Source organism: Astyanax mexicanus, chromosome 10, assembly GCF_023375975.1.
Source record: "Astyanax mexicanus isolate ESR-SI-001 chromosome 10, AstMex3_surface, whole genome shotgun sequence".
NCBI lineage: Eukaryota > Metazoa > Chordata > Actinopteri > Characiformes > Acestrorhamphidae > Astyanax > Astyanax mexicanus.
This window is the reverse complement of record NC_064417.1, coordinates 7,650,001-7,663,469: the sequence shown is the minus strand read 5'-3', so window position 1 is coordinate 7,663,469 and position 13,469 is coordinate 7,650,001. Positions and strand designations below refer to the sequence as shown.

The 13,469-nt window shown below is 33.1% G+C and overlaps 1 protein-coding gene and 1 long non-coding RNA gene across 3 annotated transcripts in view; one reads left to right on the top strand and one right to left on the bottom strand.

The window, feature by feature from the left end:
• Nucleotides 1-314: 314 nt before the first annotated feature.
• LOC125804752 (uncharacterized) lies at nucleotides 315-4,167 on the top strand. The gene is made up of 2 exons (XR_007440924.1): nucleotides 315-985; nucleotides 3,922-4,167. It is a non-coding gene; the product is annotated as an uncharacterized LOC125804752 (long non-coding RNA).
• A 4,826-nt stretch (nucleotides 4,168-8,993) lies between these two features.
• si:ch211-194m7.8 (olfactomedin-4) overlaps nucleotides 8,994-13,469 on the bottom strand; it is a 6,951-nt gene continuing 2,475 nt past the window's right edge. Inside the window, exons 3-5 of one of the 2 annotated variants that reach the window (XM_049484448.1) lie at nucleotides 13,445-13,469; nucleotides 11,718-11,850; nucleotides 8,994-10,607 (exon numbers count right to left, since the gene is read on the bottom strand). The exon at nucleotides 13,445-13,469 is cut by the window's right edge and continues 188 nt beyond it. In XM_049484448.1, the coding sequence (XP_049340405.1) occupies nucleotides 9,793-10,607; nucleotides 11,718-11,850; nucleotides 13,445-13,469 (973 nt within the window). In that variant the 3' untranslated portion in view covers nucleotides 8,994-9,792. Of the gene's footprint in view, nucleotides 10,608-11,711; nucleotides 11,851-13,444 lie in introns of both variants that reach the window. The other variant, XM_049484447.1, reaches the window with a different exon arrangement.

The following is a 13,469-nucleotide window of genomic DNA, read 5'->3' as shown; positions in this document are numbered from 1 at the left end:
AACTTATAATAACTGAGTTTAGTCTGTTGTCATTAACAGCTTCTTTTCCATTGGCTTCTGTCACAATCTATTTGCATACTGGGTGTGTCCAACAGTTTCTGACACTCACCATCAGTGTGTAGTGATTCCTCCCAGGCTAGATTAGGTAAACTGGTAGATCACATATTATGATTAAATACTTGGTCTCTGTGTTGTTGGCTGTAGAACGAGCATCATTTACTGAGCTGCAGTAACTCTGTGTTCTCACTGTGCTCTCAGTACTTTCAATTCTTTACTGTTTTCTTTTCATCTATTTTTCTATGAGTATTTTTAAGTTCAGGAAAATATTCATTTTAAATGTATATGTTTATGTATTTGTTAAGTTCACTGTACTTCAAAATTATATTACATGAACTTAAAATGTATTAGTTACGACTAAAGTTTTGAGTTTAGTCCACTTATCGGATTTACAGTGCAGTCTTACAATACAACAGAAATAAATAAGTTAAATCAACTTCCCCTTTAGTTGTAATAACTTGAAGTTCTAAGTTATGTTTACTTAAGTTTTCTTAACCCATTATTTAACATTTTTAAGGCAACCGGTTTCCTCAATTTTTGAAAGTAAATTCAACTTATCCAACATTATAATAAACATAGACGTTTCCGCAAGGGACTATAAGTCTGAATAAATGTTGCCAAGTGTAATGTAAACACCTTCTTATGAAGATAAGAAGCAGAATTATAGACTGATTTAATATGTATTTGTTATTGTTAATTTTTGTGTAGTGTGTGTGTGTGTGTGTGTGTGTATGTGTGTGTGTGTAAAGATGACTACCACTGCTTTACTAATAGTTTGTGTTTCTTCTCACATCTTTAATGTTACTGTTTGTTTTTACTTGTGAAGCTTTCCAGGCTACAGAAGCGCTGAGATGTCACACTTGTGTTAACACGGTGTGTTCAACTATGGTGTGTGGACCTGAATACCAGCGCTGCTTTACTGGAACAAGTAAGTTCTCACCTCTCATGTTACCATCACTGACAGCTCTTTTAACTCATTTAAAAGTTTTAATAGATTTTATAGATTATTATTTTCTGCATGTATTTCTTAATTTTTATTGTAGATTTTGTAATTTTCTATCTTTATGCAGAATACTTGGCGAGGAGCAAAAAAAGAATTTCCTTGTACGAGGAAACTTGTTTCTTACTGTGCACATGACAATAAACTGCTTGAATTGAATCTTAAATTTTGAAGAAAATTTTGAATTTTGCATTTAGAAAGTTTTACATATTTAAATGTATTAACCCTTGTGTGGTGTTCGGGTCTGTGGGACCCGTTTTCATTTTTCATCAAATGATACAAAAAAAATATTTTTTGTAACTCAAACTCATTGGCATTGGCTCATTTTTTGTGAAAAACATATATCAAAAAACATTGCTTCATTTGTAAATTTAAAACTAAACAAATGTTCACCTCATATCTTGAGTTTAATTCATTTTCTTTTACATTTTATTAAAAAACTAATAAAAAAAAGAGTAGCACTTTTTGAAAGAAATGTAACATAAGAAAGGTAAAGGGCAAATATTAACCATGTAAGCTGTTTATATTGCTTGCAATTTAGGTGAAGCAAGCATGTGTAAAGCATTTTAATTAAGAATTGCTTAATTTTGCTGAATTAAATACAAGTAACAAAGTAAACGAGTAACAAAAATATGAACACCACACAAGGGTTAGATTAAAGTATTCAGTGTTTGTAAAAATGATTATTATTTCATTATGATTATTATTGTGTCAGTATTTTTCATTTGAAAGTGACCTTGAGTTGAAATCTGTAAAGGTGCGATTAGGTCCATGAAGCAGTGTTAATTTTGGTTTTGAATTATTAAGAGTTTTAGTATTTTGACTAAAATGTATAATAGTTTTAGTCATATTTTAGTCTAGTTTTAGTGTATATTTAGTTGACCAGAACAAAAAAAAAACTTTTAGTCTAATATAAGTCAAATAAGAAAAGTATGTATTACATATTTTATGGTTTTACTATTTTAAGTTTGAGTTTTTCCATTAAAAACCTCAATTGATAAAAAAAAAAAATCAGATTAATTGTGACAATATTCTGTGATTAACTGCGATGAATCACTTGTTCTTTTTAAGATGCAAGTTTTTTTAATAGTGGCTATTTAAAAGCAAATATAAGAACCTTGGTGAAAAAAAAAATTAATTGTACTTAAAAAAGTATGCTGTAAATATATTAGCAGATTTACGTTCATATATAAAATATATTAAAAAGTCCATTAATCTTATGCTTTCATCAAATGTTAAATGTTTTAAAGTAAACTTTAAAAAATATATACAAAATATAGTGTATTTAAAAAATATATTAAATACTAATTTCCAAATATACTTTTGTACATTTTTAGCAAAGTGTGTTAAAAACAACTGTTACAGTAGTTCACTTAAAGTACAATGTACCATACAACTTTTTAGAAAGTACATTACATTACAAAGTACATTACAACATTTATAAAATCTTAAGTAAATTTGTAACAAGCTAAAAATTGAAGTACAGTATATTAAAATATATTTTTATACCCAACGAAGTATACTAGAAGGGTGCTACTTACAAAAGACAGGAACAACAAGCTTATTTGTACTCTAATTTAAATATATTTAACATCAATTCTTAGTACATTTCTAATATACTCAGTGTATAATAGTGATGCAGTTGTAATACTCATTAAATGTATTATAATTTTACTGTAATCATATTTAAAATATGGGGTTACATACATGAAGTAGTATCTTTAAATGTCACTTTGTACATGTTTAAATAGAAGACTTTTGTACAATTTTTATCTTTAAAAAAAATAAGTACAAAAAAAAAGATGTTCCATTTTAGCAATCTTTAAATATACTGATTATATACTGATTGAATGTGACTACAAGTACACTTTAGTAGCATAGTATGTATGTATGTATATATATATATATATATATATATATATATATATATATATATATATATATATATATATATATATATATATATATATATATATCATATATATAGCATATATAATATATTATAGAATAATAATGCTTAGTATAGTTTAATGTATTTTTTCACTAGGGAATGAATGTAAGATGTAAAATGCAACTATATTTATATTAGTTTGTCATTTAAAATATTAGTATACTTGTATAGTGTATGTTTGAAGGGAGATAAAGCTAACATGGGGTGCTGGAAAAAAGAATGCATGAGAAATTAGTTATTAGAAACTTTTTTTTAATAAACATTATTATAAACATCTCAGGATTTCTGAATTAAAATCTGGATCAGTTGATGAGTTTGTTTATGTGGAGCGTTTTCTCCCTCTGTTTGGTTTGGTTTCACACAGGCATAAAAACCTAAACGCACCAAAATGTGCACCGAAAAACATGCAAGCACATTCTCTCCTCTGATTGGTCAGAGCTGTCTGGCGTGAGAAGAACATAATTATAGGGAGAAGATTGTGTGCAGCTGTGCTTTTAATCAAAGTTTTTTTTTTTAATCAGGCATGCAGCACAGATGTTAGACTCCGCTTGTTTATAGCAGTATATTATCTGGGTAATATATCAGATTAAACGGCACCTTATCTGCAGTTTAGCTCAATTAAAAAGAAGTATATTTGATAGCTGGGTTGGATCGAGACAGGCGCCTTTTTACTGCAGTACTGATTACTCTCTTTTAGTAGCCTAGAATTTTATTATGTGTAAACTATATTTTAAAACTTATCCAGTCCATTGGACGCAGGAGCAAGGTGTAAAAATAGATTGTTGGCATAGTGTAAAATAGCAATGAGCATTGCCGTGCACCTGGTCATATTACATTTGTATATGGATATGGCTTAGCCTAATGTTTTGATTTAACTGAAGAAACATCCTTTAACCCTCTGGTTTTCTCTCAGGTACAGAGAACGGTCAGACCACAATGATGAAAGGATGTGCAACCAAGGCTCTGTGTGATGCAACTCAAAACTCTGATAGGATGAGCTGCTGTGACTGGGATTTTTGTAACAGTGCTGTGGGGGTGAAGCTGAGTCTCTTCATCATGCTGGGATCTCTGCTCTCCTCCATCCTCTTCATCTGAAACCCCTGCTGCTGCTCCTCTCTCAATCATTTGTAATATTGATATTAAAATCATGAGATTCAAATGTGTGTGTGTGTGTGTGTGTGTGTGTGTGTGTGTGTGTGTGTTTGTGTGTGTGTGTGGTATATAATGGTTATAATATAACTATATTTTTCCAACTTTCCTATTGCATATAGTTTGCATAAATAATATATTAGTTGGAAGATATTCTAAAGACACTTTCAACGGTACCACTTTAAAATAAGACTACCTTTATAAAGGGTTTATAAATGGTTTACCATTAGTTTATTAATAGTTAGTTATTAGGTTGTAAATGCTTTAAAAATCATTAGTATCATCAGTTATAACACATATGTAGAAAGGACAACAATGAACCCACAGCCATCTATATTGTTGCCCTTTCTACGTATGTGTTATAACTGATTATTAATGATTTTTAAGGCATTAACAACCTAATTACTAACCATAAATAAACTAATTGTAAACCATTTATAAACCCTTTATAAAGGTAGTCTTATTGTAAAGTGGTAGCCTTTCAACTAATTGTTTGCAATGAATAGAAAAAAAATCCAATATTTTACATTTTTTAAATGTCGTGTTAATATTTTCTAAAGTAAAGCTTGGTTTATTAAAAAGTTTAAATGAAGGTGGCAAGCAAGCTCTGGCCCACAAGCTGCTTTCCCTGGGGCTGCTTATATATCAGCATTATATATTTTTTATATATATATTTAATACCTATTCATCTATCAAGTTTTGCTGACTGACAACCCAAGAACTTAGGCCTGTTTTACATTACTTAATAACTAAACATCTTCCTAAATGCTAACTGTAAGCTTGCAGTAATGCAACAGTGACCAGCTAGACCTAGTCAGCATATAATCTCACTCAGCAATACAAAACATGGTAACTTGCTCGTATAGCCTTAAACACTGCGGCCAGGGCAGGGTTCATCCTGGCCACAGCAGAGAGAAGAGTCTATTGTGGGAATGACTGAGGTTTTTCTGTCATTGGTCCTTATTATTTATCACACTTGATTACATTCACATTGACGAAGTGACTCATTTTAAATTCATCAGTTTCTTCTCTAGAATATATGTAGATTGTAAACTATTTTTTTTATGTGTAAAACAAAATTACACTGGCTTTGGTTGTATATAACGCCATTAGTGGCTCCATTCACAAAATAAACTATACAGAAAACTGTTATTGTCATATACTGCTGTATACTGCTGTGTTTAAATGTATTGTTTAAGGAAAATAATTATATAACACTACACAATCACACTATATTACACAACACATAATTTAACACTACAAGGCTTGGGCAGTAAGTGAAAAAGTGCATCTAATGCCGGATATACTGTGGGAGTGCTATATGTAAATAAACTTTAATTGAGTTACTTGTTGGCTGGTTTAATGCACTAAAACAGAATATTCATTTAACCCTTGTGTGGTCTGTGGGACCCGTTTTCATTTTTCATCAAATGATACAAAAAAAATATTTTTTCTAACTCAAACTCATTGGCATTGGCTCTTTTTTGTAAAAAACATATATCAAAACACATTTTCGATAAACACACACTGTTACCTTACACCCAGTATTGTGCCAGTTCACAGCTTTTCTGAACTAGTTCAAGTTCATACGTGCTCAAAGTGAACAGTTCAAGTTCAAAGTTTACAATTTTAATTCTGAACTAGTTCAAAGTTCAGTTCATTTTACTTTTTTCGTGAGATATTCAAATAAATACTTTTTTTCACACTACAAGCTAGAAATCACTATACGCTCTTTGAAACGGCTCATTGTAGACATTTGCTCATGACACTGTAATTGTGGGTTTCTTACCAGGTGATGAAAATGTTCATCAGGAGAATCTGTGTCTGTCTCCGTGCATCACTTCCACTAGCCTTTTTATTTTTTTAAATTGCAGCGTTTTCTCTCACTCTCGTCATTGTTCTCTCTGTATCTCTCTCTCTCTTGTCTATTGATTAAACAGTGCTCTTTGGGATGCTCAAAGCTTGGGATATGTTTTTATAACCTAACCCTGCTTTAAACTTTATCTCTGACCTGTCTGGTGAGTTCCTTGGTCTTCATGATGCTGTTTGTTCACTAGTGTTCTCTAACAAACCGCTGAGGCATTTACAGAATAGATGTATTCATACTGATACTAAATTACTCACAGTTGGACACTATTAACTAATTAAGTGAAATCCCAGCAAACCATAGCAACCATTTAGTAAAATAATAGCAACCACTTGGGATACCATGAAAAAACATTAATCTTGCATCCAGCATCACCCCCACAACTAAGAAATCTAAGAAACCACAGAGCAAACAGCATAAGAACCACTAAGGACATTGTATTATCCACCTAGAAACACCACAGTAACCACCTAGCAACCACCTGGGCTACCATAGGAACAATCTTGTAACATCATAACAACCACCTAACAATCATTTGGCAAAGATAGACCAACCACCTATTAAAATCAAATGAATCACCTATAGCACCACCATACCAAACATATTGAAACACCACAGAAACCACCTAGCAACAAGCTAGTCAGCATGTAGCAACAACCTAGCAACTGCTTGAAAGTGTCAACCATGAACCACATATCTGGTTCTGTGGCTTTTTTGTTTTAGGAAGACAATGAAGCCAGATGTAATGAATAAGTCAACTGTATGGATTTAATTATGTATCATATCAAGGACTATTGATTAATTCAGTGTGTAATTACGTGCACCACAGATTCCACGGATGAACAGGTCCCCAGGTCTGATAGTAAGATTTCCTGCTTTTCCAGAAAAGCTCTTACCACAAGAGGGAGCCAGCTCCCAAACAAAGCTTTAATGCTTTTCCAGCTAAATCACACACATACATTTCCACTGTTAAATCAGCACTGATAGGGTTAAAGTAAAACTGTGAAAGTAATGAAAAAAATAAGACTACAAGTGTTATTTAACAATGGCAAATTTACAATAAAATAAATAATTTACAACGCAAAGTATTGTCTTTCTACTAAAATGTAATTATAATATATTATATGCTGTTTTATTAATATGGACACCAAATCCTCACAATCTCAAGGTTGCTAATTAAAGTCTAATATAAAAGAATACCTTCAAGGCTTCAATGTTACCTCGGGCCTGCAACACATTCCAAATAAAGACGGGACAGAGGCAGGTTAGAACTAATAATTAGGTGAAAAAAAAAAACCCTGAATATTTTATGCAGCACAGTAATGTAAGAGTTCATATGGAGTTTGTACAACAGGACTGGGCGGTAACATTATATAATACTGTTCCACAGTTAATAATAGTGCTGCATTAACACCTGAATCCCTCCCTTTAACTACCAGGGAGTACTGAGCAGAGGTGGAAAAAGTACTGAAAAATTGTAATTAAGTAAAAGTAACTTTACTTTGCTAAAATTCTACTCAAGTAAAAGTAAAAGTACCCATCTAAAAATCTACTCGAGTAAAAGTAAAAAAAAAGTACTCAATTTAAAATGTAATTTGAGTAAAAGTTACATAGTTACTTTTATTTATTTGATGTAAAAAAGTAAAAACAAAAACATAAATAATAAATAAATAATCATAAATAATTTGGACCTTGTAGGCAGTGTTTGTTCAGACCACCCCATAAAACATTTTCAAGAACAAGTGGTATAGGTTTCTATGATCCATTTTTTTATTTACTGTTAAAAAGTTAAAAGGTTATGGCCATATGGGTGACTATAAACTGTATTTTTATAGTTTTACAGTTCATTATTATCTTTTAACTTGTCATTGCTATGCTTTAACTGCTATTTACATGTTTTTTTTTAACATCCAAGCAGATTGTTTAATGTTCCTATTAAAAACTTCAGGAATTATTATGAAAAACATGAAAACATATGAAAAACTGTTGGTCGGTGCATGCGCAGTGCCGTAAAGAAGCACATATCGATGGGTAGCTAACTCAACAGAACACCGGTTCCCCCGAGCCGCGTGCACAGACCCCAGACTACACAACTGATTTACACAGCGTCTCTCCCGCTAACCGTAATAAACACTGCATGGAGAAGTTCAGCTGCGCTACCATGGAGAACAAAACTCAATTTTTTTTTTCCCAGCATTTATTTTTTTACTCAGTAAGGGGGAATTTTCCAATGTAGCGAAGTAAATTAATTGTGTCAAAATGTGCTTGAGTAAAAGTAAAACTACCTATTTTAAAAACGACTTTAAAAATTACAAATTACTCATAAAATCTACTTAATCACAGCAATGTGAGTAAATGTAATTAGTTACTTTCCACCTCTAGTACTGAGTAATTACTCAGTAGATAGTACTAAACTAATGATCATAGTAGTTCACTATTAACTCTACATTAGTTACTGAGACTTACACATAATTACTCAGTACTCTCTGCTAGTTAATGGGAGGGATTTAGGTGTTAATGCAGCACTAATAATTAGTTACTGCTTAGTTCCTGCTTAGTTACCTATTAACTTTGGAACAGTATTCTAATGTATTCCTTATCCTGGCACAACTATTATTCTCCTTTCTTCTCTGTCACTAACAGCACCTGGCTATTTATCATGCTACAGTCATAGCTTTTTATTTCTTGTTAACAATACATTCAGTTTTAATATATATATATATATATATATATATATATATATATATATATATATATATATATATATATATATATATATTTTTTTTTTTTTTTTTTTTTTTTTACTCTTTTCTGTTGCAGAAGTTGCTGTTTATGCTGTATTTAAGGTTTGGAACGTGTGGTATTTAATTTTGGCATGTTGTAGGGAAACAATTGTAAATATGTTAAAAAATTATCCAGAATTGTGTTAGTGGGTAATCTTGTTTATTAATAAAATGTAAACATGTTACAACAAAAACTTTAATTAGTAGCCCATTTTACAGTCTGTGGCCTCATTATTTACAGAATCACTGGATCTGATTGACACTGTATCTGTCAACAATTAGTGGCATGGTTTTCAGATCAGAATGCTTTAGTCTTTAGAAGAAGAAGAAGAGGTGTGATTAAGTGATGAAGTGAGATTAATGACTGAATTCAGTTGGGATAATCCTAATATTATTTTTTTAATTGATTAACACCACACATTTCCATATACATTATAAAGTACAGTAGATGGGAAAAAGTATTGGAACGTCTTCTCAGGATTATTTTTCTTCTGAAAAAAAAAAAAAAGATTTCATCTTACTTTTGTTGGCATAACTCTACAACTCTACTGTTTGGGGAAGGCTTTCAATTGGATTTCAGAGAATTGCTGTGAGGATTTGTTTGGATTCAGTGACAAAAGGACAAAAACCTTAGTGAAGCCACAATATTGCATGAAGACCACCATCCCACCTCTTCTTCATCATCTCATCCCCAACTTCCCAACTCATCCCAAAAGTACGGAATGCCGATAATCAACATTTTTCAGATCAGAATGGAGGGGAAAAAATCTTGACTGGGAATTGTTGGGCTACCATTAACGAACATTTAAAAAATCAGAAAAACAACCAGTCACAACACTTTTATTTATTTATTTTATTTATTTTATTTATTCCTTCACATGCAAAACACATTGGAGTATATATATATTTTTACCAGTTAAGTAGAAATATAAAATCCTGCCTTATGAATAAACTTGGTCTTGAGTTCGTTTCCTGTTCGATCTCTTCAGAAGAACGCTTGGTAGGCCATAAGGTAGCCATCGTTGTACATGTAGAGCTTCATGTCGGTGGGGTTGTAGTGGAGGTTGGCGATGCCGGCTGAAACCTTCTCCAGTGGCAGGGAGAGCATGTTGTCCTCCATCCCGGTGGTCGTGTCAAAGGCGTAGAACACCTCCTCTCTGTATAGGTCAACATAGCGCGTGGCGTACAGCACGCCGCACACCATGAAGGCGTTGGTGACAGAGCGTTTGAAGAGCCTGGTCTTCCAGGTGTGCGTGATGTTGAAGTGTTCGGTGTCCACTCGGCTCAGGACCATGTTCCCATGGTTAGCTTCGGTGGAGTACATCACCCACAGGCCCTGGCTGTCTGCCGCCAGGTCGATGTCGGTCCAGTCGCGGCAGGTGTAGTAGCAGTATGGGAATTTGTTGTTGATTCCGGCGTCAGGCAGCTTGAGGCGTTGGACCTTCTTGGTCTGGAGGTCAAAGCCGCACAGCTCTGCCGCGGTGTAGCACTGATAGTACACAACGCCATCGTACATGATGGTGCCCGGGCCTTGAACCGCATCACTATGACTGTATGAGGGAGCTATGATTTCATCCTTGTAGTTTCTACCAGACATGAAGTCCTCAAACGACTGGTACAGGCGGATGATGTTGCCAAACCTGTGGCCGCTGACCAAAGGCTGGACCCAGTATCTTTCCATCTCGCTGGTGGCGCTGGTGTCCCGACCCCAACCCCCAGAGATGTAGGACTTTCCGTATGGACTCAGCTTGGTGTTCACTGGAGAGCTGATGTTTTTCATAATACGATGATAACAGGAGCCTGGAAAACAGATATCATTTTAGTAATGTTAGTACTGTCAATGTTACCTCATTAATGCATTAACACCTGTGATTAATGTGGAAACTGTAAGTGTATATTAACCATGAGACCATGAGAAGTTGGTCACAACTTTTTCTCATAATGCACTCATCATAGCCTTCCTGTTATGTTCCGGGTCAGTTTGACCCGTTTTAAAGTATGAAGATAGAAGAAAAATAGTTAAAAGTCTTTTATTTTTTTCAGTATGAAACTTCTTCTGCTTGCCTTATTTAGTGTAATTAACATATAATATAAGATTAACCCAAAAACTAAAACAAAACTGCAATGTTATGTTTCAATGTTATGTCAAACTATTGTTTTATATGTTGGTCTTTCAAAAATAATAAAGAAAAATAAAAAAAGAAAAAGTTTAAACATATTTTTTTTATGAAAAACGAGTGAAATATCTTAATTGACACATTACCTGTTAGAGGTAAGGAACACTATTGCACTTAATATTGAAGGAATAATTAGTAATTAAGTTATTTCTTTAGGTTTCATACATCTTTTGGATAATTAAACATGCACCAGGTCAAATTAACCCTGAAACATTGCTGTTCCTGACAAATGAACATAATAGAAGGGGGAAAAGAACCCTATGATTTTTTTGTAAGTAAATAAATAACAACAAAACAAAAAACAAATAGCTATTAGATAACATGGAACAGTGGTGAACCTTCCCAGGAGTGACCGGCCTACCAAAATTACTCCAAAAGGACATGAAAAACTCATCCAGGAGGTCCCAAAAGAACCAAGAACAACATCTAAACAACTACAGGCCTCACATACCTCAGTTAAGGTCAGTGTTAATGATTTAATAATAAGACAGAGACTGCTCAAAAATGGTCTCTATGGAAGAGTTCTCAGGTAAAAAAAAAACACTTCTGACTAAAAAGAACACAAAAGCTCGTCTCACATTTGCCTTAAAACATCTTTATGATCTTTAGGACTTTGGAAAAAAATTCTTTGGACTAAAGTGAAAAGAGTGGAACTTTCTGAAAGATGTGTCCCATTATATCTGGCATTAAAAAGAACATCATACTGAACGAAGCTTAATCTAAGTACCCTTACTCCTGAAGTCTTCTGGAATGGTCCTGCAGTTCTGAACACGGTTATTAAAAGACCGCAGCCTCTCTCTCACCGACTCCATGTTGAAAATGTCATCTCTGTACATCTTCTCCACGTCTTCCTGAAACGTCTGCAACTGTGGGACACATTCACAACAGTCAACGTCGACACATCATGCAGATTAATAAAACTAATTCTACATTTTACATATTTTTTATAGATAAACTCATGACATTAGATATTAAATTAATATTAATCCACTGAAAGAAAAGCATCTTCGGTGTTCATCTAAATAAGTGAGAGAACTGACTGCTGGAATTTTAAAATGTCCATCTTAAAAACATTTATATATATAAGTTTTCTGGATTTGGATTTTCTATTTTTAAAAAAACAGTAATTTATGCCATGGTGAAAAAAAAAAAATAAAACCTGCAAAAAACTTTTGGCCAAAAACTTTAATTTCAGTGCATCCCTTCATGATATTGTATTTGTTTAACTTAAATACTTTTATCTTTCATTAATCATGATCATTTGTATTCATTTAAAAAAAAAAATACAGGTAACACTTTATTTGGATGGTTTAATTTAGATGCATCATAGATGCTCAACTAACATTTAACTAACATTCAACTGAATGTCTATTAAATGCAACTTAACTCTTAGTTGAATGTAAATGATTCTCTATAGAAACAACCCCACACCTAACTCCATCCTTAAAGCAGCACTAGGTAGGATTTCCTTGATTTTTGATCTTTTTAAAGAAATAAAATTACAGCTTGAAACTCACTGCAGCGCTGCATTGATGTGTAATAGGAGGAATAGCGATGCTCTCGTGTTCAGTGCCGGAGCTCCTCTGAGCTCAAACCAGACCAGTTTTCCGAGGCGGCCGCGACCAACGCTCGCGAGGACTGCGACCTGCTTTCCGACCTTTAGTTCTAACAGTTCTACAAGGACTACTGGTTCATTCTTTAAAAACTAACATACAGACACTCTGGCAGAAGCTGGAAAGAGACCGAATATGTCTGTGAAAGCCAAAAAATGAGAAAGAGAATGACCTAAACCATGAATCAACTTTAAAACGTATCCCTGACCTTAACCTAAACCTTAAATATAACCACAAACACCCTAAAATGGCAAGATTAGAGAGTGGGTTACAGTTGGGTGTAGGGTTCACCTCAGTTCAGTTACATTTAGTAGACATTCAGCTAAAGGATAGCTGAGCATCTATCTAATGTTTCAATCGAAAGATGATAATTCAACTGTATTAGTTTAGTAATGTTAGTTTAGTATAAAGTAATGGAGTTGGGGAGTATATAATTTAGTCATATATTTAATCTTTGTATTATTGTGTGTGTGTGTGTGTGTGTGCGTGCGTGTGTGTTACTGTATGTGTTTTCTGTACTCTTGATCTACTTTCTATTTCTTTTGTATTGCCCATTGGGGACAAATAAAATAATCTGAATAAGCTGAATGTTTAATATATAAACTACATATAACTATATAACTATAAATATATATACATATAACTCTAGCATCAATTATATCCCATACTAAAACTCTCAGGCATTTGAATTGTTCTTAAAGTCTTTTATACTCTTCTAAATCTTATCACTTTATAACCCTGTTGCTTTATATAAAAAGCAGTCAAGACTGAAACACTTCTTATAACTTCAGTAAAAATGGGCGGGGCTAAACTGGAAGTGCAGTAATGAGTCTGATCTGAGCTGTACCTCAGTGCGTAGTTTCTGAGTTTCG